This window comes from Notolabrus celidotus, chromosome 3 (assembly GCF_009762535.1).
Source record: "Notolabrus celidotus isolate fNotCel1 chromosome 3, fNotCel1.pri, whole genome shotgun sequence".
Taxonomy (NCBI): Eukaryota; Metazoa; Chordata; class Actinopteri; order Labriformes; family Labridae; genus Notolabrus; species Notolabrus celidotus.
Genome location: NC_048274.1, coordinates 5,096,830 through 5,120,200, shown reverse-complemented (window position 1 = coordinate 5,120,200; position 23,371 = coordinate 5,096,830). Strand labels below are relative to the sequence as shown.

Here is a 23,371-nt window from a genome sequence, read left to right as displayed (position 1 = left end):
CACTCTGTAAAGGTGCGTGTTTCAGCTGCAGAGGTGAGGAAGACCAACACAGAGGTTTCTGAACACTGTTTTAGTGTGAAGCATCTTATCTGTTATTTTATTTTGGTGTTTATTCTCTTCTTGAATCACTTCTCCTCTGACACGGTTTCATTCCTCAGTTTTATGTATTCATCACTTTCCCCCTCCTTCCCCTTCAGTATTCCCAGACGGCTCTCCTCTCCTCCCCTCCATCTTGACTCTCTCTCACATGCGTCCCACTTTTACTCTCAAAGTCTCGAGCCCTCCCATTCCTTCCTTTAAAACCCTGAAGCTCAGATCCGAGTCTCCTCCTGGACGGAGATTCAGATGGAGGGTGTGATGGGGTCCCTGGCAGCACTGTTCACTCTGCTCTGTGTTTACGCTCCAGGTACTACTTTCTGTCTGTTTTACTCCTTGTGTCTTTGAGAAGTAAGAGCTGATTGTGAAATGATCTGCAGTGTGTGGAGCTGAGGGATGCAGCGGTTTCAGACACCTGGACAACGGGCAGACGTTTTTCCGTTACGGTGGACTGCTGGTGATCTTCCGCTGTCGTCCTGGATACAAGCTCCATGGATACAAAACCAACAGCTGTGTTTCTGGGCACTGGTCCCGGGACACCCCTATCTGTGCAGGTGAGGACATTCATCTATGACTGTGTTTAACCTTTTCATTTCAACATTTTATCCTCTATTTATTTCAGATGTTCCCATGGACAAGTATGAACTGTTGTATTCTTCCCTTCCATCGAGGCGCAGAGTGAATCCTGAATTAGAAAAAGAGTCTCTCCTCAGATTGAACATTTGTAATCTCTTTCAAAGACGCTCTTCTTCGTCTTCAGGGTCTGGCTGCTCTCACCCAGGACCGATCCCCCACGGGACGAGCAGCATGAATGAGGACGGCTCCTGGGCAGTGTTCAGCTGTGATAGGGGCTTTTGGCTCTTTGGACCTTCAAGGTTGTACTGCAAGGGTCACAACTGGAACAGCACAAAGCCTGTATGCAGAGGTGAGGATAAAAACTCTGCTCTCTTAAACCTGGCATTGAACCAGGATGAAAGCTAGACTATCCCCCGCTGCAGACTGGATCAGACCTGAAGAAACTGCCCTTCAAACATTAATGTCCGTGTAAGCGTGCTCTGTTTGGAAATATGTCAGCACTTTGTTGTCAGAAAGCTGATTCTGGATGTGTTCTTCTGCACCGATCTGCGTGGTATGTGATCATTCCCTGTACACTGATATTTTGTGAAGTTTGATATTCTTGAATCTTAGTCTGAACATTACTGGGCTGACAAATATGTCTGTAGAATCTGTTATTTCCCTCCATCAGCTCAAACAGTGTGTGTTGATAAGGTGAGCATGGTGTGGATCATGTAAATGTCCTCTGAAGACGCTCTAACGTTCAGCTTCTTTCTGACGTAACTTCTGAAAAATGAAGAAAGCGGGTTAAACAGCAGCGTTCAGTGAGGCTGAACTCTGCATGGTGAGTGATACAGACTGCAGCCGTATGTGAGCCGCTGGTCTCCTCTGATCCAGAAAGGTCCTGAAGTCCTGTTGTTACCAAGTCCTGACAGCAGGACTGGGTTCATGGGCTCACAGTTTACACAGCTACTCCACCAGCTAACTCTGCATCTCTCCAGTTAGAGGAGAAGTTTGTCCATCTCTCCTTCAGTCCGTTGAGGCTCTTCTTCCTCTGTGAACTCCGGTTCAAAGGTTTTCTCTTGAGTCCTCAGTAAACAGCACGTCGGAGCTGGATGAACTTGCAAATCAACGAAGCACCCGTTTGTTTTCCGCCTGCTCAAGCCCGTGGAAGAGGCACGTCATGGCGTCAGATTTACATGACCGCTTTGCCAGTGGTTCCTCATGAACCCAAGTACATCATTAAACACTAAATACATCATTAAACACTCAATACAACGTAAAACACTAAATACATTGTTAAACTCCAATAGCATCGTTAAACCCCTACAGGGTTGAAGTTTCTTAAAGTTCGGATAGAGCTCGTCTGCAGCGGTGGATATCCTAGCTTCCACTCCAGTTCCTTTGTGGATAATACGACTGACAAGAACCTAACACAGTCCCATTTCATGAAACAATCATCCTTTAACTCTTCAGTAATTTATGTTTGTCTTCTTTTCCTTTAGAGTCTGACATGATGAGCTCATTGTTAGGTGTGCATTCACAAAAGCCTAACATCCAACAGAACCTCCGGGCTGCCGTAGCTCCGAAGACTCAGCAGCAAACCCTCGACGACACTTTAGCTGATACTCCATCCAGAGAAGCAGACCTCAGACTTGGCTTGTTGCCTCCTCCGCAAACGTCCAAGAGTCAGAGGGATAAGGTGACCAATCCAAAAATCCTCCTGGAGCCACAAAGCAAGTTACCAAACTTTAAAGTCAAAGATGGTTACCAAACAAGATATCATGAAAGTCAAGTTCAGGAGACAAATCAAGTTCAAGTACCAGAAAGAGGAGTTCATGTCTCAGAGGGAGAAGCTTTAGAAGAAGGAAAGTTAGACACTCAGATGTTTGCCTCTAAATCAGCTGACTCTATTACTGTGTCTTCATCAGTGTCAGGAACACAGCTATCAGTATCTCCATCCCCATCCTCTTCCAGAGTCCACACACCAACCATCACTGCTGCCACGAGCACTGTGCTGTCTGCACCAACCTCACAGCATCTCCCCACAGGATCTGCACCTCCTGGGCCTCGGAGCAATATGATGCTGATGTTTGAGGATCATGGTATTACAACAGATGATGTTACTCCCCCTGTAGGATCATCAGACTCAACAGATGATGTTACTCCCCCTGTGGGATCATCAGACTCAACAGATGATGTTACTCCCCCTGTGGAATCATCAGACTCAACAGATGATGTTACTCCCCCTGTGGGATCATCAGACTCTTTACATGCTGCAGATAGAGATCAGCAGATTAAACCTGGCCTCCAGTTCCTGTCTCAGGCTGGATCTACAGAGAACAAGGAGCCCACAGAGACTTCATCATTCACATTGTTTTCGTCCGCTGCTTTGGTTACCACCAGTTCCTCATCCTCTTCATCACCATCTTCTTCTTCAGTCTCTCCATCGCCCAAACTCCCCTCCTTTTCCACCCAAATTTCCTCATCGCCCTGCTCCACCCAGACCACAAAGAAAACACACCCACCAAACTCCTCCACAGCCGCCCAGCAAAGATCTCACTGGACTGAAGACCACAACGTCAAACCGTCTCTGCTGAACCTGATCAGACGACCCGTATGCCCGTACCCACCTGTACCCGTTCATGGGACCTTCTACTTTCGTAATGTGAAGAATCCAGGTCCCACAGAGTACAGACACTACATCCAGTATGCCTGTTACCCTGGTTACACTCTGGCTCATGGAGACGTGTACAGCTGCTGCCAGCAGGGCCGGTGGAGCGGGATCACACCTGTTTGTTTAGGTGTGTCAGATCAGCTGCTTTGAAATGCATTTTCATATCTTATCATAAACTGAATTTTGTTACTCAAACTGAAAAGTTTAGATAAGAAGATAAGTAAATGAATGATTCAATCAGGTCATCTTACAGCCCGTCATGTTAAAGCTGGATCCTGATGTTTTAAACTAAACAAAGACAATCTGATTCCAGACGTTTCTGCTGATGTTAGAAACCTGTTTGAAGTTTAAGATCCTGAAAGTTCATAGAATGAGTCCTTTAAACGATTTATCAGAGATTGAAGAAGCTGCTCATGACCCGGCTGCAGTCCTCCACGGTTCAGCTCCAGCCACACTCCTCTGCTGCATGCCCCTCTCCCTCTCTCTCTCTGTCTCTTCACCTCTCTTATTATCTAATGAAGGTAAATTACCTGCTGGTACAGTCCTAATGATGACATCAGGTATAAATATCATCCTCTTGTGCCAAAGGCGTTTTTCAACTCTAGAGTGAGCTGACTTCTTTGCTGCTTCAGATAAAATCTATTTATTTTCTTTGTCTGATCAAACTTCTGATCCATGATATAAAAATATAAATGCCTGTTGTGTTTGTCTTAAATCATCTCTTGTGTTTTCTCCTAAATGGATCCTTTCTCACGGTTTCCAGAATTGACGCCATGTTCAGTCAACAATGGAGGCTGTTCCCAGCTCTGCTCTCACTCCCAGCACTACAACCAGAGCTTCAACCAGACCCAGAGCAGAACCGAGTGCCGCTGCAGACCTGGATTCAGTCTGCTGGATGACGGGAGAACATGTCGTGGTGAGTTTTGTTCTCTGTGACATTCCTCCTGAATCCTCTGTGGCCTCCGCTCTCTCCTTAATCACCACACAGCATGCAGCGAGGCATGTCACAGCAGAGACTCTGCTTCATGCTTTCTGTGTTTGATGTCTCACAGCTTTCAGGCGAGCAAGAGTGAGCTGTGAGATTTAGTGCAGCATTACCCAGGGCCTGCTCACACACACATCCTGGTTTAAAGAGCCATGTTGGTTTTATTTTAAATCTCCACTGCTGGTAGAGAAAGTTACACTGCAGTAAAGAAAGACTGTGCCTGCCCGTTCAGAGAGTCTCTTTCAGACCTGATTTCAAAACATGTCACTCCTTTGGCTTCAGACTGTCAGAATATACCCACTGGTTTTTCTTTGAATACCCTGGGGCAAAGCTGATACACAAGCTCGTACATCCTTGTTTCCTGTCTCAGTGAGTCAGAGGGAAACCACTGGTTTGCTCATTAAGCTTCAAACTGAGAGCGAACATGGAAACACATCAACGAGGTTCAGATTCCTGCTTCATTCAGAGCGACGGGGGACACGACCACCTTTCATCTGCTGCTCCCTCCTTTCATCTCTCTGCTGGCAGGACTGAGCGCTTCAGTCAGATCCACTCTGTTGTTTTGGTCTGGTTTGTGTGTCTGTGTGTGTGTGTGTCTGTGTGTGTGTGTGTAGATGTAGATGAGTGTGTGGAGCAGCAGCACCAGTGTCAGCAGAGATGCGTCAACACGTTTGGTTCCTTCCAATGCAGCTGTGATGACGGATATCAACAAGCTCCTGACCAGATCTCCTGCACAGGTGTGTGTGTAAATACATGTGTGTGTGTGTTGTGTAAATACGTGTGTGTTTATGTCATTAAAGCAAAGTGCTCCTCTGTTTGCTCTTCATCTTCCTGGATGAGTGCCTGCCTCCTGCAGCTGTAGCAGGCTGTGTTTTTGGCTGCCCCCCCCCTGCTGTCAGTGTCCTGCAGGATACGACCTTCAGACTGCAGACAGACACTGCCAGGGTTAAGGACATGTAACTGGGAAGCGTGTAATGCTCCTTTAAGCTACACTAGGGGGTAGTACTCTCCAAAGGGCCAGGAACTTAAGGGGGTGGAGCCTGCAATGATGAATGTTTCTGATTGGTAGAGAACCCGCAAACATGGCTTGGATCCAAAACTAAATTATTAATTAATGAAACGTATTAAATCTTTTGAAGTCCCTCCTTAATTCATCATATTGATTGTTTGACGTTGTGGTGAGCTCTTCTGCAGCAGAGAATATTAAACATGAATACTCAAACATGCAATTGAAAAAAAAACTCCTTTGCTCTGCTGTTTTAACAATCTGGAAATTCAACAAAATGTTGAAACCACTTTTTGTTTTCCAGATCAGGACGAGTGTGCTGATAATCAGGGGCTCGGGCCTTGTATGAAGCGGTGCCACAACACACCAGGATCATACCTCTGCTCCTGCACACACGGACAGGCCTTAGCAGTAAACGGACACAGCTGCATCCCTGAATGTCCACCTGGATACAGGAAGCAGCCGACAGTAACACCTGAGAATACGACTGCATCAGATCTGAGGGAGGAGTGTGTCGGTAAGCCATAAACATCTCGTGTTTTTCTTCCTTTGTGAATATCTAACACTTCCTGTTGTGTTTACTCAGATATTAATGAGTGCCAGGAGGAGGGCAGGTGTGGGTGGCAGTGTGTCAACCTGCCGGGAACTTACAAATGCATCTGTCCCAGAGGATACACCCTGCAGGGCGACGGGCCACGCTGCAAAGGTCAGCAGGTTTTCCCAGTTTGGTGTTTGATGTGTGAATCTTTAATTATAATTACACAGTTATAATAAATAACAATAACCTCACCAAGACCAACCATAGACTGTAAAAAATATGGACGTAGTATCCGTGACGTCACCCATCTGTTTCTGAAGAGCTGTTTTGAGACCAATCGGCAGCGGCAGCCATATTGCTTCTGTCGAGCCAGTGTGACGTAAAGAGGCGGGCTTTGAGCCTCCTAGCCAACAGCTGCAGTGTTCCCACAGGCAGCTGTGCCTCTCATTGGAAGACTGGTAATCTCAATATCTTCGAAATTTCCGAATTAGAAAAAAATTCACCCCCCTCACAGTGAGAGGACATCGAGAAATTAGCTATTCAGACTACACTCATCTTTTGTACCAGGCTGTAAACATGTTTATTAATGCTGCAAAGATCGTCTTTTCCCCATTCATGTGTATGTGACTTCCGGTACTTCCGGAGCCAGCCTCAAGCGGATCCTCAATGAACTGCAGCTTTTAACACTTCCGCATTGGACTCATATTTTTAGACCGGAGGTTGCCGCTTGAGACCAACTCATGTGCAATATTCCCCGTCTATTTATTAACATGCAATCCCTCTCTTCTCACATGTGCAATACTATTTTCTACCCTCTTTTTTTTTTACCCATCTTCTCAGGTCTGTACGTTGTTTTTAACCTATAGTACAAGTCTGTGCACATTTTTCACTGCGTCACTGGTTTTGTAAATATTTGTAAATTTACTTTTTTAGTTGTGTATATACATTAGTAAGATATGCTTATTTTACTTCTTCAATTTTAATTGCTAATAAATTTTAATAATTGCTATTTTATGTGCTCTTGTTTACTTATCTACTTTTCTGCATTAACACTGTAAATTTCCCCGTTGTGGGACGAATAAAGAAATATCTTATCTTCATCCAGATTCGTAGAGAACTTGGAGGACTTTCTGTCAAAGTTTAAACAAATGGAAAGTAAATATACTTCACTAACAGCAACTTTAACAGATTTAGACATTACAAACAAGAAAACAATGAATGTGCACGATGTTTGTGAGGAATGAGAATTACACTCAAAGCTAAGGAACCATGTTCACCGGAAATGAAAACAGAACAGCTCAGGTATCACAGTGAGATTTACAGACAGACAGCTGACATGCAGAAAGTTTTTTGGTCTATCATTTAAAAAGGTTAGTGGCTTTGAGGAGAGGTGTCAGTGTTTAAAACTAGCGTCAGAATATGAACTCTGTCGACGTGTTAAAACTGAGTTCTTCCTCAGGTTAAGTTTGTGCCGTCAAAGTTAAACTCAAAGCACAAAGAAGCTGAACGTCATGCTCAGAAAACAGAAACATGTACCGGTGACTAAAGAAGGAAAAAAATTAACATTTTTGAAAATCCCTCTCCACCTTTCTTTCAGACATCAATGAGTGCAGTCGCAGGAACGGAGGGTGTTCCCACGTGTGTGTGAACCAAAAAGGTGGATATAAATGTGCCTGTCCAGCCTCCCATCGCCTCTCTCCCAACAGCTGGAAGAAATGTCTGCCGAGGACGACCGCCTCAAAGTCCGGCCCATGAATCCACATGTGCAGCTCTGATGGGCCGCATGTCGAGTGTCAATCCGGCCAATCAGAGCGATAACACGGATTAATCAACAGTGATTATGGATAAATGACAGGTTGACTTAAAATATTTTATTACTGTCCGAGCTAAATGTATTAAAAACAAAACTGTTCTGATGAATGAGGATCGACTGTGTTTAAAACAACAGCTCTGAAATCTTAAAGCTTAATGCATTATGGTTAAAAAGTCATTTATATTGAATATTTCTCAGTTAAAAGTTAATTCACATATTACAGAGTCAGCACTAGAATACATTTAACCTTTTCATGCTTTCAAATCAAAGCTCTGAGATAAAATCAAATACCCTCGAACACAGACTTACAAAGACCCTGGAACAAGGACTTACAAAGACCCTCATCAACGTACTCAGACCCTCTGTGGTATACCCTCTTTACATATATACATACACCATGCACCATATACTGCACATACACACACGTTACATAGCTGGTTTATATATTCATACAGTGTTACAGCTCTAATAACTTCAGGGTACATAAAGAAGAACCCACAGTGTGTTGTGTTCACACACATCAGTAACCCTAGAGTAAAACCTAACAAATAAAGGTCAAAGTTCAAACTGACGGATTCATTCAAACACACGAAACGTTAAGTTTCTGTCGGCTTAAGCCTCGTATCTCCAAACCTTCAGCTCTTCAGATAAAAACGGTTTAAATAAAACCCTTAAAGGAATTCAGTTTATAACTCTTCTCGTGTCGTCAGGCATGAAGTGTCAAAAAATAAAGTTTGATACAAAAACATAAAAGATGAAATCTGGAGATACGAGGTTTCCACCTGACAGCAGCGACACAGACTGAACATGCATTCAGGGAAATCAGGTTCCCATCGAGGTTATCAACAACACAACAACACAACACGTCTACGTTTGATGAGAGAGAACCTGGCAGCTATCAGAGGAACAGTGCTGATTTTTTATTTACAATAAAGTTATTTAAAGGGAAAAAAATGTATTATATATATTAATATATTTATTAATAAATAAAAGTTATTTTAACATTCAAAAAGTGTTTGTGTCTTATTTCCTTTCAGCCTCATAAAACAATAAAGTATATTGATAAATAAAATGCTAACAACATTAGAGTACACATCATTCTTTTATACTTTAAAGATAAAAATGTTCACTCTGATAACTTCAAGGTTCGTAGCGCGACACACCGACGTGTTGAATCACGAGGTATGAGAGGTAAGTCACAACATGGATTTGATTTAAAAGGTAAGAAAGAAGTCCAGACCTCCAAAATAAAGGCTCAATGAGCGGTTTGTTTTCAGCTGCCGAGGCTACGATGTTAGATTTCAGAGGTACAGGATTTATTGAGGCGTTAAAACTTTCAGGCAGCTTTTAAGCTACAAGCTGTTTCAAGTCTTTATATTTTTTTTACTGCATCAGACAGCTGGAACTTGGCAGAAAGTCCTGGACGTAGGTGATCGCTGCCTTGGACAGGTACGTCATGGTGCCATAGCTGCCACTCGGGGCGCTGTCAAAGAAAAAGTTGCAGATTCCTGTCGCTGGGTCCTTCTCCAGGAAATAATCACTGGCACTGTGAGACTTCTGCGGATGAAGAGGCAGAACAAAGTGAACGCTGGTCAAATGTGAGACTGATGAATGTTATCTAACCCGCAGCAGTACCTGGTCATTGAGGAACAGATCATTGGCCAAGTGCAGGATGCGGTCCACGTGGATAATCCCCCCGATGTTGTCCACATCCACGTCAGCGACAAGACCGAGAACCATCACTGTCTCCACGAGCAGCTGCCGGTACTCTGGTTGAGGGACGTGGTTCAGAACGGACTCTACCTGCACCGCAAACTTGATCTCTCCTTCTGTCATCTGTGCAGAAACAACAACACATACACATTTACAGACACACAAGCACACGTGGAGGACGCTGCAAATCCTTGAAAAGCTACCTCTCTCGTGGTGGAAGAGGGAAGCACATATCCATCGATGGACAGGCCGTGGCACTTCTGCAGGATCTTCCACACCTTCTGGTAGAAGCCCACCGGTACTCTGTTGATGGCTCCGTCCAGCCTGCGTCTCCTCAGCCACTGGCCCTGCCTCTCCTCCCAGTGCAGCTGTCCGTCACTTGGACCAGTGCTTACTGGGGACAGGATCCCACTGGGAGTGGAGGGGCTGCTGCATCTCTGTGAGAAAATAAGAAGCTGTTAGATTGGTGGATCATGGTTTCTCTCATTTTAATACCTTTACAGACATCAGTAGTGTTTCCCACAGGGAGGCTCCGTTCAGTGTCTCTCTGTTCATAATACACCACATCATGCCACGACAGCAGCACTTCAAAGATATCTGAAGTTAATCTGATATACATATAATCCTGTTACATTTAGAAAGCCTAAAAGACTTCTCCAAAGTTTAAAAGTACATCTCTAAAATAATACTCAAGATACACGGTTAGGATAAAATGACTCTTCCTCTTAAATTCCTACATTACCCACAATACATCATTAACAGCCAGTGTAGCACTGAGCTGTATCAGAGGTGTGATCAGATCCTCTCTACACATTTATAAACTTGTTTCCTTCAGATTCATCGTTTCATCAGATTAAAACCTGCGAGGTGAACGGAGCCTCCCTACGAGAAACACTGACAGCACATATGAGCTCTTCATACCAAAAAATAACCAACAAACAAGGAAGAAATATCGTCTCCATGCAAATCAGTCATGCACAGTGACATCATGCTTCATCCTGTTTGATTAAGAAGAAGGCTGGTGCTTCAGTTTGGTTTCATGAAAATGATCATTTAGCTGTAGTTTGAAACAGCTCTTACTTCCTTATTCTTCTTATCCACATAAATGGATCTGCCCCTAAGCTATGGAACTCTCTGCCTCTGGACCTCAGAACGGCGAGCTCTCTGGGTGTTTTTAAAAGTAAACTTAAGACTTACCTTTTTAATGTAGCTTTTAATTTGGAGTAATTTATTTTTAGTCCTGGACTGCATTATTTTTTTAATTACTATTTTAATCATTATTGATTTAATCACTGCTTTAATATTTATGTATCTTATTTATTTATTTCTTGTATTCATCTGATCTTGTTAACACTACCTTATTTTTTAACTTTTCTTTCCACTATTACTTATTTTATTAATTTTATTGTATTGATTTTATTTTATTCTTACGTATTTTATTTATAATCATGCCTTTTATAATTTTACCATTGCTGTTGTTTTCTGTCTCTCTGTTATTCTGTGAAGCACTTTGGGCTGCATGTTTTTATGTATGAAAGGTGCTATATAAATAAAATCGAGTTGAGAAATAAGCTTTACCACCAACCCTCACGTTTCAGTCTTTGAGTCCACTGAATTTAATCTTTGCAGCCCAAACTTTACTCAATTAATTGATATAAACCTACACAGAGTTTATCCTTCCTCTACCTTCCACCCTCAGTTTGTGTGAGGGGAAAATCCACAAAAAAACTGACAAATGTCAAATTACAGATGGTTGTTGGGACTAACTCTACCACTAACACATTTAATGTATTTCTATATTATCAGCTGATTGGACACTGAGAACGCATTGATGGATGGATGCTGTCTACATGCTGTTCGTGTCACGAAAGAACACGCCGCCGGAGTCTGTTAGGTTCTGATTCTGCAGATTACCCTTGGATAAATCAAACATTGGTTTTAAGATGCTTGTTGAACATACATAATAAAAACACCAGCTTTATCCTTTAACTGTGGTGGACACATGGGAGCTGTAAGCTTCTACAGATAAGATGAAATCTGATCAGAGGAGGTCAAAGACATTCATGCTGCTGACAGAACTTAGAAACAAACGTCGACACATCCTGAGAATCTAAAGCAGATGAGGTGAGATGGTTTACCGTGGAGCGAGGAGAGGTGACGGTGCTATTCAAGGAAAGGCCACCGCTGATGATCTACACATGGAAATGAATGACAGTTTGAGATGAGTTAGGTGAGTCTGCAGACACAGAGCGACATGTTGCACCTGAAGAACATGAAGGTTAACTCTCTGGAGATAGAAAGAGAGATCTCTACGTTCAGGTGATGAAACCAGTTACAATACAGCACATTAAGAGTCGAACACTTTGCTCATGAGACGACGAGTCGGCGGCTGGTTTTGGGTTTGAGGAAAGGATTAAGTCGACGTTAGAAAAAGTCACATGCTCAAGATTCTGAAAGTCAACCCACACTGAGAGGCCGAGAGCCGTCCAGCTGAAAACACAAGCAAGAGGGTGGTTAACGTCAAAATACAGACAGTAGAGGGTTAAACAACACAGGTAACACAGGTATCACAGGTAACACAGGTAACACAGGGACAGGTGAGGCACATACACATGAACTTCCTCACCTGTTTGATCTCCCTCTTCAGCTTGTGGATCCCCGAGCGCTCAGTCTTGGTGGCTCCCGTGTGGCCCAGTTCGTGGATGGAGATAGCAGGACTGTTGGTTGTGGATTGGAGCGGGCGCACTGACGCACGAGGACAGAAAACACATCAAACCAAAAAGGTCATACACGTTGTTGTTCAGTCATTTACCTGCTCAAAGACGTGTGACTCAGACTTCAGCACCTGACTGAAGACTTCCACAGAAACACTGAAGTGAAAGGTGAAGTTAATAAACATGTGAAGACAGGAGGAACAGACTCACCGCTTCTCTCCACCCCAAACTCTTTCCCGCTGAGGATGTGATGCAGCAAGTTTTTCATGCCAAAAGGACTCAGGCTCATCAGACTCTCGGAGGCCTCCTCCCCTGAAAATGTCACACAGTTGTAGAGCAGGGTTAGTTAGTGTCGGTCCACAGCTGAGATCTGAGAGACCATCTCCTCTCTCTACCTGAGCAGTGCAGGCTGCGAGCCAGCTCCGTGGCCATCACCTGCATGATGAGTCCAATCCTGAGGCGCAGCATGTCCCCAAACAGAGCCGGCTGGGAGCGCACGTACATGGCTAAATACACCATGATTTCCTAAAACACACACACGCACACACAGTTCAAACTTGGGGATAAACTTGGAGGTGTACCGTAGCGGTCTGTTAGGTGAGAGCTCACCTGAGTGAGGACAGCCACACTGATGTCCTGACCGCTGGCTTCATAGATCAGGGTGTTTAACTGCTCAGGAGGAAGAGGACTAAAGAGAAACAGAGGAGTGGCTTTACTCTCAGTGATTCAGTCCCACAATCTCCTCAAGTACTCCAGTTTTTGTGACAATAACTGCGACTGATTGATTGATTGATTGATTGATTGATTGATTGATTGATTGACTGATTGATTGATTGGTTGATTGGTTGATTGGTTGGTTGATTGGTTGGTTGGTTGGTTGGTTGGTTGGTTGATTGGTTGATTGGTTGATTGACTTACACTGAGATGACTCTTTCTCTGGGCTCAGGAGGAAGACCGACAGTCAGCTGCTTGTGATGGGAGATCAGATCTGTGCAGGCCTGAGGGAAACACAAATAAACATGGAGTCATCACTGGTTTCAATAAGAAGACGACACCAGTCTACAAAACGCTGTTTGTGGACACAAGCCCTATCAGGCTGAACTAAGGTTTTAACTGCAGTTTCCAATCAATAGTTGAGTTATCAATCAGTCTGCAAAGTAAGCTCAGGTATGCATGAACAGAAAACTCACACTGCTGCTTTAAAACAAAATAGAAGGCTTTGATGTCTGCAGAGAAAATGTTGAAGCTGAGATTGTTGAACCGATAACAGAAGGAGAAAACAAAGTGTGCACAGAGTAAAATCAAATAATGGGGGAACAGTTGAGTGGGGATAAAACATTTGGTGCATCGACATGTAGGATACACTTTCTCTACAGGTGAGCAGGTGTAAGAGCCCTTCCTTTATTAGAACATGTCGGTGGGTTGATACAGTTAGAAGGCGGTTAATGATGGCCTCAGAAAAGTTCCCAGAGAACCTGAAAGCAGCTGCCTCAGAAAGGCTCCCAGAGAACCTGAAAGCAGCTGCCTCAGAAAGGCTCCCAGAGAACCTGAAAGCAGCTGCCTCAGAAAGGTTCCCAGAGAACCTGAAAGCAGCTGCCTCAGAAAGGCTCCCAGAGAACCTGAAAGCAGCTGCCTCAGAAAGGCTCCCAGAGAACCTGAAAGCAGCTGCCTCAGAAAAGTTCCCAGAGAACCTGAAAGCAGCTGCCTCAGAAAGGTTCCAAGAGAACCTGAAAGCAGCTGCCTCAGAAAGGCTCCCAGAGAACCTGAAAGCAGCTGCAGTTCTGGCTGCTGGGATAGAACATGACTTCAGTGTTTGACTGACCTCAGAGAGGACCTCCACTCTCTTGCGTAGGATTCCAGAGATATATCTGATGAGCCCCCACTCTTTGGAGGCTCCAGCTTGAACATATAGTTCCTCCAGTAGGCAGCGCACACTGACCCCACCTTGCCCAGGACCAGATAACTCCACCAGCCAATCAGCTCCTCTGGTCATCAGAAGAGAACAAAGTCAGGTCATGACAGAATGCACTGACATTAAGCTGTGGTTATGGATGTGGCCTCCCCGGTCGTACTTCATTATGTAAAGGATGTAGAGTATGTCGGCCTGGTCCTGCAGAGTCGGACACTCCTTCAGTTGCCTCACCAACGCTGCAAAGTCCGTATTGCCCTGAGAGTCTCGAGGCAGGTGCAGATCAGCAGCCATGTGGGGCTGGTGAGAGATGACAGTGTGAGGAAATACACTTCAGATGAAGAGAAGGTGGGATGAAAGATCTGATGTACCTACCTTGCTCTGCTTTACATTTGAGCTTTGCTGATACTGAGAAGCATTGAGTAGGTTGAGAGACCGGCGGTGTTTGCTCTTAATAGGAGTGACAGGTAGGTACATGGCAGACTCTGGGAAAACACACAAATGAAAACAATGCATTATGAAGTCAGACACTTTTGAGCTTTGACATGATAACAGTTACGTGGTATACTTTCTTTTACTTTACAAACTGAATCCCTACATTTCTGGACTTTTACTTTCATGTTTCAGAGATTAATTTGTGTTTGTGAAAGCAGAAACTAATTCAGGAAGACGACGACCAAAACGTGGACTAGAATAAAGACTTCACCTGCAGAGCTTTGTTTGTTATTACCCTCAAAAGAAACTTTAACATCCTTTAATGTGCTCTAACCCAACATCACCATGAGACACATCAATACACCTGCACAGGAACATCACTGCAGACCTCAGACTCAGGTCTTCTGTGGAACAGGTGAACATGGCAGGAGATGTGTTGAGTGTAATGGACGTTTATTAATGTGTAAAGTTAGAGAATTCAAGCCTCAAACAAACTGATTCAATGTGACCTATCACCCACACAGAAATCTATCCCCACTGATTACATTTTAATATTTACCTCCCCAAAGCCTCATCTAAAGAGACTCCTCCAATAACTCAGAAGAACTCACTGGGTATGTTCAGGCCCTGGACCTGGGCCATAAAAGACAGGATGTCTCTGGTAGTGTGTTCAGCACTGAAGACATGGTGCTGCCCCCTCTGGATGGGAGGAAGATGGCACTTGATGGTGGTGCTGTGAAGAAGCTGGGTGATGTACCGGTCAAACATGTCTTTAGAGCCCTCTGCAGGTCAAATAATAAACTCACAGTTAACTTATTGAATCACATAACACCAAAACACACACACACACACACACACACATTTTTCTTTTTCAGATACCTGAGGGCCCAAATTGGCTATAATCATCTCCATACTCTTCTTCGTCATCCTCATCCTCCAGGAGGCTGTCTTCATTCTCTTCATCCAAGAAGCTGAGGCGAGTGTGGAAAGAGGTGGGCTGGAAACTGGAGAGGTCTGACATCTGCACCCTGCGGTCACATTAAAACACCCGTTCATGCAACAGAACGAACACGTAGTGCCTATAATAAACTCCTGTATCACATCAGAGTTAATGTTAGAGGAGAAAACAGACCTCGCTCCTGCAAAATATCCATCCTGTAGTTTTCTGAGGGTTGAAAGGATACATGAGTCAACGGCATCCCCGTCTTCATCTGCACAACGAGAGAAAAGTGAAATAATCTGACACAAGAGCAACACAGAGACTCAGTGAGGCTAGTAGGAATGATAAAAGCCTCCTAAAAACTAAATCTTCTTTCCTCATTTATACATCATTTATACATCATTTTAGAAACTACAGTTTAGTCTGAACGAGGTTCAGATTAAAGAAACCGCTGCTCTGAGAGGTCAGAATAAAAACCTTTAATTTCAGTGAAATCTAGATCCTCCCTTTTGTCCTACAATGAAACGCACTAAGAGAAGACCTCATTTACATTAATGAATGTTTTCATGCAAACACAGCCGTATGTTTGAGGAGCCTCTTTACTCAGCATGCTGTGGGTGATTGGGAAACAGAGTGTAGGCCGTCCCGTCATCCTCCAGCAGGAGGAGAGATACGCCAGCTCCGTCCGTAACATCTCAACAATCATCTGGTTATCCAGAGCCAGGTAGAAATGATGCTGATCCAGAAACTGGACACAAAGAACAGAGAAGGATGCAGGTAAAAAGGAATAACTACCACCTTCACCTCATCATTGTCATTATGAGCATCTTATATCAGCGTTACCTGCGGGACGAATATATAAGAGCGGTTTCTGATCTCGTAGAACTTGGACGTTCCCAGAACTCCGATGTGTCTGTAGGGCCTCCCGCTTAGACCCAGCTTCTTACAGTTACCTGTGATAATCAGACGTTAGGTTTCAGACATTCATATGCAGGAAAAGAGTGATGAGCTCTCGTTTACCCAGTCTGACATAGACATGGCTCAGGATGCGGGCAGGCATGACCCTGATCGGTAGAACCTTTGACACAGTCTGGACCGTGATCCCGTGATCACTTAACAGCTCCTGAATCTGCTCCGACTCTGCCAAAAGACAAACTGACACACAGAGGAACATTAACGTTACGCCAACTCAAACACGAAAACTGAATGATTAGTCATACCTCTTGGACTCTCAGTTAGATTTGTGTTTATTATTTATTTTCTATTTCAGAAATTCTATAAATTCAGTTAAAGCTCAGAGACTGAGGCAGGCATGTTGGAACAGGAACTACACAAGATCAGCCAGAAAAGCACAGATTCAATGCAGGACTTCAGCATGAGACTAACACCCATCCCCAAAAGCTTTCAGCAGTAAATGTTGCGTCTCACTAAGTGATGAGACAAACCTTGCACCACAACGTCTGGCTTGAAGTTTGTAGAGAATCTCCTGTTGAGGGGATCGATCTCCCCTGGTGCTAAGAAACCCTGAAACAGGAATAAAAGAGACCCAGAGGTTATCACAGCCATGATGTGTTTTTGCTCTTTATCCTCATTCACTAAATAAACATGACATTTGATTTGCGACTGCTGTACCTCAGCCAGCAGAGAGCCCAGGATGTAGAGCGACTGTCCCCACATGTGTGGCAGCTGTCCCATAGCCACTCTGTCCACCGAGTGAGGGCTGCTGTACTCTTCTTCCATCTGCAAAGCAAAAACATGTCCTCAATCTTCAGTCTACATTTCTATCAGTCACCTGATCCAGATTTTATAACTCGTCTCAACAACACTGACAGGTTGACTAAAAGTGGACAGCTGACAGGACTGTTCTGTGTTTTCACTGATGATTTAAAATCCTTAAAGAGTGATTGGACACCTGAGAGGAGAAAACACAGAAGAGAAGGAACCGTGTGTGCAGATGTTTCAGGATCTACTTAATAACAGAGCTTTAAGCTAAGATGCCTTAGGTCTGACACAGTGAACTATAATCAGACGTCTTAGTGTTATCATAGACTCAGCAGACTGATCCTGCAGGTGAGACAAGGGTGTTACCTTGGCATGAGGCACAGCGTAAAGTTCAGGCAGAAGTTTGATGCCGTTCTTCCCTCTGATCAAAACGCCCTCCAGGGCCTCACGGTACTCCTGCACCTGAGGACAGCACACAGATCACAGCATTACATCTGCATTTCAATTCAACTACAGGACTACAGGACTACAGGACTGCACCAAGTCCAGTGTGAACCGTAGAAGAGCTGCTTCATGGTTCTATTACCTGCACTTGATCTTCAGCAAAGATACCGTCCAGGATGAGATAAGTCCAGAACACAGGCCACTCACACTCGATGTTCTCAAACAGCTTGAGCTCTGCAGGATCGTAGTGCAGCCGAGAGGGGTCCTGATGAGACAGCAGATTAAAGAGGAACTCTCCGCTTCAAATCAAACACAATATAAATGCCAGTATTTCAGAGTTTCACAAGTAAGTATTTTCTTACCTCTTTAGGACAGCGATACCCGTCCCTGATGAAGCGGCAGCAGCCATAGCGACCCTGAAAAGATGTACATGTTAAGACTGAAGTATGCTGACTTACTCTGGGGTATTTTTCGGGAAGTAAAAAGCTTCCCATGCTCAGACTTTACCTGCAGTTTGTTTATGATTTCAGACTTAGTAATAGCCACCAGGTCGGCATCCTCCACAGCGAAGGCAGGAAAGGAAATGACAGACAGAAGGCCGGCGTCGATCTCCTTCGAAGTTGAAGCTCTGGGCAGCATGGAGCACAGGATGGACTGTGAGGGAAGAACACAGACATGCTGAGAGGAAGACCAGAGCAGAGCAGGGGCAGTGCTGAGGAGGATGGATGTAATAACAGCAGCACCTGACAGTGTTCCACTTCATCAGGTAGAACATGGATGACAGACTTCGGACCTCCGTGGGCACCAAAAAGATCCAGCTCATCTATAGCCTCCAGCGCTGCCTGTGACCAAATCAACACACAAACTCATGCACCACACGTTTACACCTCATTTTCTCTTTCTGCTTTTTAAATGAATCATAGATAATGTAAACAGGAAGTGTGGCTCCTGTACCTTAGCAATCCCAACAGAGCTGCCGTTGAGCTCAGGGATGCCCTGGTTGGTCTTGTCACCACGCTCCCACATCCCATAATCCTACAGGGCAAAAAAAGACACAACATGCTTTATCACCAAACTCCACAGTCCCTACTCTCTCTTTCTTCCTCTCTGTTGAAGTATTGTTCCACCTCTGTGCTGGATCTTAGTCTTTGTTGTATTATAGTCGGGTTAGTCACCTGTGAATGCAGGCCATGTACGATGCAATGACTTTAGATAAGGCCAGTAACAACACTGCAAAAGGCCAGCCTTCAAAAACAAGAATACATTTACAAAAATTGGGGGTATATTACTTAAAATAAGCAAAATTATCTGCCAACAGAACAAGAAAATTTGGCTTGTCAAGACTTTCCAAAACAAGTAAAAATATCTAACCTCAATGAACCCAGAAATACCTTAAAGTTAGTGTATTTTTACTAATAACAAGTCCATTTTCTTAAGAGAAATAAGAAAAAAATGAGACTTCTTTTCTCAATATGCTGAAAAATATTCTTAGATTAAGTAAATGCTAGTGCCATTATGTTGACATAATGACATGCACTAGCCATTACATTTCTTGAAACCAGCAAAGTTATACTAAAAATGAATTTACTTTTCTTGATGGAAAGACAAAAGTTAATAATTTATTTCTCATTATGTAGGATCATTTTCTTAAAATTCTTAGATGAGCCCAAAGCTGTGGATTCATAAATCATATTAATGCCTTGTAATTTGGAAGAAATCATCTGAATGTAATTATTTCAGTTTGAAACGGTTTGAAATGTTCAATGTTTAAATATTAAGTGCCAGTTTACAGTACTGTGCCAACTGTACTAATATATAGTAGTACATATTTTCTATTGTTTCATTATAAATAAAACAGGGGATTATATTTGGCTGTCATTTGTTTTAATTGTGTGAAGAGATACAATTGTGTCAAAGTCATGATTTCTTATTTCATGCTTGAAATAAGAAATATGACTTTGAAAAAGCAGTTTTATACTTGTGAGTGTTGATCAAACAGCTTTGTAACACTTGATATTCTAGTTTCAAGCATGTATTACTCAATATAGGTCATAATAATCTCAGTAACAAGCTGTAATATCTTACTGAGATCATTTAGGACCAAAACACTCAAAACAAGTGAAACACTCAAACATAAAAACTGCTTAGTGAGAAAAACTATCTGATCAGGAAAAAAAAATAATATTTCACCCGTATCTTAGATATTCAATCTTACATAGATTTCAGTTTTTTGCAGTGAATAATCTGGATTCAACTTCTAAATATGAACTCACCGCAACTTTGTATGCAGCCTCTATGTAGAAGACCATGTTCTGGATAAACGCCACCTCATCCAGGTTGGAGACAATACGCAGACCTGCATGATGACACCAAACACTCAAAGGCCGACTTGAAGAGCACAAAGCCGTTTACTACATCATCTTTGTGATACTATGAAAGAGTCAGAGACCAAACTAATATCAAATATTACACAGAGCCTGCACACAAAGAAACGCTTCTGTACCAGAGGCCGTCATCTGTGCCAACATCAGCAGGTAAATGGACGTGGCGTCCACCTGGAGGTGGCCCCACTGGTCATCTCCCACCACAGTGGCACATGTTGCAGTGTCATATTTGGCATGTAAGCAATCCTTTGTGCTCTGGGTGTGCTTGAACTTCTCTACCTTGGCAACCTGGAGATACAGAAACATGCAAATAGGAATAAACAAAGTAGATCCGAGGAAAGAGGAGAGGATTTGCAGTTTCCCTGACAGGCAGGATGATGCAGTGACATGGGTTTTTACAGGCCATGATGTTTGCAGAGTAAACTCTCTGGACAGATGATTACATCAAGGTCACTGACCACTGTCTCCTCTACTTCCCAGCAGTCATTTCATGAAGCCTGTTTATAGCAGCAGAGGTCGAATCCTCCCCGAGGACTGCAAGATTTAAACTGTGCTGTGAAATCTCCATATTACTCCCAGTCATGTAAGGTAAGAGCAATGGACACAAAGCCCTCACTGTTTCTTCTATTAGATTTAGATCACACACATTCAAGTTTCACCCGTCCCTCAGAGACAAAATAAGGTTCATGTTATAGAAGTTTATACGTGTGAAAGAAACCGGACATCTGAATGAGAGGAACGAGGTGTCTCACCTGTCGCATCATGCACTGCAGGAGTCCCTTCATCAGTTTCACCACGCTCTGACAGAAACCCAACAACATCATTACAAACTGCAGAGTTCACCATTCACTGCACTTCATTACGCCAGACAGTGAACGCATCACGGCTAAACGCACTTCAGAATGTATATCAAACACTCAAAGTGTGAAACTCTAAACATGAATGAATCAAAGTTACAGAGAGAAGTTTTCTTATTTATTCCAGAAAAACAGGCTCAAAATCATGAATCTGTCAAAATGTGATGTACATTAATAAGTTCATACCATTTTAATCTGTAGTGATCTCTATTATTATATTAGCTATCTATCAATAGATTTGCTCTGGTGTTAGATGAATGTGTTTACTGACTTTACAGCTGATCAATAATAACATGTTTTTATTAAAAGGATATTTTAGACTTCAGTCCACTTTTGTCCAATCTAGTGAAATAAAACTGTGATGCAGCTCTCATCCAAAGCTAACTGCTCTTAATTATCTAACCCCAAACAGAGTATGACCCACTCCCAGTCCCACCTGCTCCAGCTCGTAGGCCTTGGCCTTGTCTTCATCGCGGTCTGCATTCTTGCGGTAGGCCATGCCCAGCCCCCACACCGCCAGGACGCTGTACACATTATCCCTCACCCAGGCGTCCTTCTTCTGGGTACTGGCAGGCAGAAGCCCGGTCACTGGGTTCTGAGGAGTGAAGGACACGATCACTGTCTCTTTAACAGGTTTTTAACTGACTGCTGTTATTTAGAAAAGACTCTGGACTTCTTCAACCTTAAGTTGAGACAATGGAGTTAATTTATCAATTATTATTTCAACCAAATACGACAGAATATAAAGAGATGCTTCTTTCTTTAACAGACTGTGTAAACCTTTACCTGCTGCTATAAATCAGTCAGACACCAACCCTGTCAGCAGGCCTTAAAAATCCCTGTTACAGGTTATAACAGAGCAGCAGTTTAAACAAGTTAAACTTACAGTACTCTATGTGCACATAGAGAGTCTCTACGAGTGAGGGTTGACCCTTAGATCGGTTGATGTATCATGATGTAACATAATTAACATGGTTATAGTTCCCTCCTCTGAAAAACTAACGTACACTCGTACATGCAAGACCTTTATAAGAATGTTGGCACAGGTCTCTCTCGTCTGTCGACTCTCTGCCTCACACTTTTAAACTTAGACAGCTGTCGACCTCGATGTGAACTCAAGTGTTTGTAGATAAAGCTGCACAGTGTGCCGTCCTCTGCCTTTTCCAGGGACTGAACTTTGCTCATAACCTGTTGTTATTCCTATGAAGCTCAGTCTGGTTGAACCTGAGGCTGTGCGGTAAACATCAGCGTTGTGACGTACTAACTAGAGAAATACAAGACAGCCAAAACAAGACAGATGTTCTACAAACTTTAAAGTGAATTTAAACTTTAAATATTTGACAGATATTGTTCTGTGTTAAACAAAACTTCTCGATCTTATTAATCGTATAATAGAGCGTTTAATCATAAAACTGAAAGTATGCTTTTACTCCTAAAACTTCTTATTAGTGTCAAACTGTCAAACTGTGACATTACAACATGCTAACATATTAATGATCATTTCTGAAAAGGCCAGGCAGCAGAGTAAGCACATGAAGCACAGTTAGAACATTTGCACATTTAAGTATTTGTTTCTTGTTATGTGATATTTGCACCTAGAAGCATTACTGAACTGGGTAGATCTGCATTTTCCATTGATGCCCCTAAATCCTGGAATACCTTCCAACAGACTTAAAAGTTGATATCCATTCCCTCTTTTGCAGATTTAAGACTTTGATCTCAGACCTCTGTGTCTCAAATTGTATCTGTTTTAATTAATCTGTTATTTTGTGAATGATTGTTTGTGTTTGTTTGTTGTTTCTAATGTGCCTGTGACAACATTGGAAATGAGGGAAACCTCAATGTCTTTTCGAGAATTTATAAAGGTTTTTAATTTAATTTCTCCTCTGCCTCCTGCTGCAGATCTGAGGACTCACCTGATGTCTCAGGATCGTCTCTTGGACCAGCCTGGCATACCCATCCAGCCTCACTCCTGAGTTACTGCGGCTCCTCATCTTCTCTGATCACTGCACAACAAACAACAGGTTTTTACCTCAGTGCACAGGACTGATGCTGCACCTGTCTATAAACATGTCATGACGTCTCTCAGGTAACTCTCGGTGCAGTGGTCCATCCTCTTGAGTCCTGCAGATCTGAGGAGGAAGCTGCAGCTCTGCTAAGCTAACCCTGTAGCATCCAGCTGTTTGTGACGACAGAGAAATGTCTGAGATCCTCAGAGAGTTTGAGAAAGACACAGCGAGGTGACCCGACCTACAGGAGGGGGACAGGTGAGCTCTACAGGTGACACAGCGGCTGGTGTCTCAGGAAAGACTCGCCTGTCCGTCATTACACATCCATTCTGAGAAACAGGAACAACATTATAGTCCTGTAGTTTCATTACTGGCCGACAGGGGGCGCCACATCTCCCATTCCTTCAGTTTTCAATGATTCAAGCTCTAATTTCAGCACTTTTATTCTTCTTTGGACTTTATATTTTCATCAATAACGAATATTCATTCATATTGTAAGTAAAGTTACAAGTCAGTTTGCAAATGTAGATTCATAGTTCAAAGTATAAATTCATTTCTAGGTCAGGTGTAGCTT

At 43.2% G+C, this 23,371-nt stretch overlaps 2 protein-coding genes across 2 annotated transcripts; one reads left to right on the top strand and one right to left on the bottom strand.

Moving 5' to 3' along the window:
- Positions 1-357: 357 nt before the first annotated feature.
- Positions 358-7,777, top strand: LOC117810450. The gene is made up of 9 exons (XM_034680297.1): positions 358-406; positions 477-650; positions 857-1,021; positions 2,157-3,455; positions 4,092-4,244; positions 4,928-5,050; positions 5,624-5,836; positions 5,906-6,025; positions 7,455-7,777. The coding sequence occupies exons 1-9, from the start codon at positions 358-360 to the stop codon at positions 7,610-7,612; spliced, it is 2,454 nt and encodes an 817-aa protein (XP_034536188.1). The 3' UTR covers positions 7,613-7,777.
- On the bottom strand, positions 7,714-23,148 carry phka2 (phosphorylase kinase, alpha 2 (liver)). The gene is made up of 32 exons (XM_034680754.1): positions 22,887-23,148; positions 22,705-22,794; positions 21,225-21,383; positions 20,684-20,731; positions 20,051-20,219; positions 19,821-19,903; positions 18,502-18,582; positions 18,291-18,389; positions 18,055-18,201; positions 17,910-17,963; positions 17,690-17,812; positions 17,470-17,565; positions 17,014-17,121; positions 16,827-16,905; positions 16,402-16,536; positions 16,225-16,334; positions 15,985-16,129; positions 15,574-15,652; positions 15,321-15,469; positions 15,053-15,223; positions 14,382-14,491; positions 14,170-14,306; positions 13,920-14,082; positions 13,016-13,095; positions 12,707-12,785; positions 12,493-12,622; positions 12,308-12,409; positions 12,010-12,128; positions 11,522-11,575; positions 9,587-9,820; positions 9,306-9,506; positions 7,714-9,227 (listed from the first exon to the last, which is right to left on the bottom strand). The coding sequence occupies exons 2-32, from the start codon at positions 22,780-22,782 to the stop codon at positions 9,054-9,056; spliced, it is 3,696 nt and encodes a 1,231-aa protein (XP_034536645.1). The 5' UTR covers positions 22,783-22,794; positions 22,887-23,148; the 3' UTR covers positions 7,714-9,053.
- Between the last annotated feature and the right edge of the window lie 223 nt (positions 23,149-23,371).

Bases quoted from the DNA above. Each gene is read 5' to 3' on its own strand.
- LOC117810450 (XM_034680297.1), top strand. From the start codon at position 358: ATGGGGTCCCTGGCAGCACTGTTCACTCTGCTCTGTGTTTACGCTCCA. The intron at 3,456-4,091 runs GTGTGTCAGATC...CACGGTTTCCAG, and splicing joins GATCACACCTGTTTGTTTAG to AATTGACGCCATGTTCAGTC. The intron at 5,837-5,905 runs GTAAGCCATAAA...GTGTTTACTCAG, and splicing joins TCTGAGGGAGGAGTGTGTCG to ATATTAATGAGTGCCAGGAG.
- phka2 (XM_034680754.1), bottom strand. From the start codon at position 22,782: ATGAGGAGCCGCAGTAACTCAGGAGTGAGGCTGGATGGGTATGCCAGG. The intron at 16,335-16,401 runs GTAAACGAGAGC...TGATTATCACAG, and splicing joins CCATGTCTATGTCAGACTGG to GTAACTGTAAGAAGCTGGGT. The intron at 9,821-11,521 runs GTAAACCATCTC...ATTTTCTCACAG, and splicing joins TCACCTCTCCTCGCTCCACG to AGATGCAGCAGCCCCTCCAC.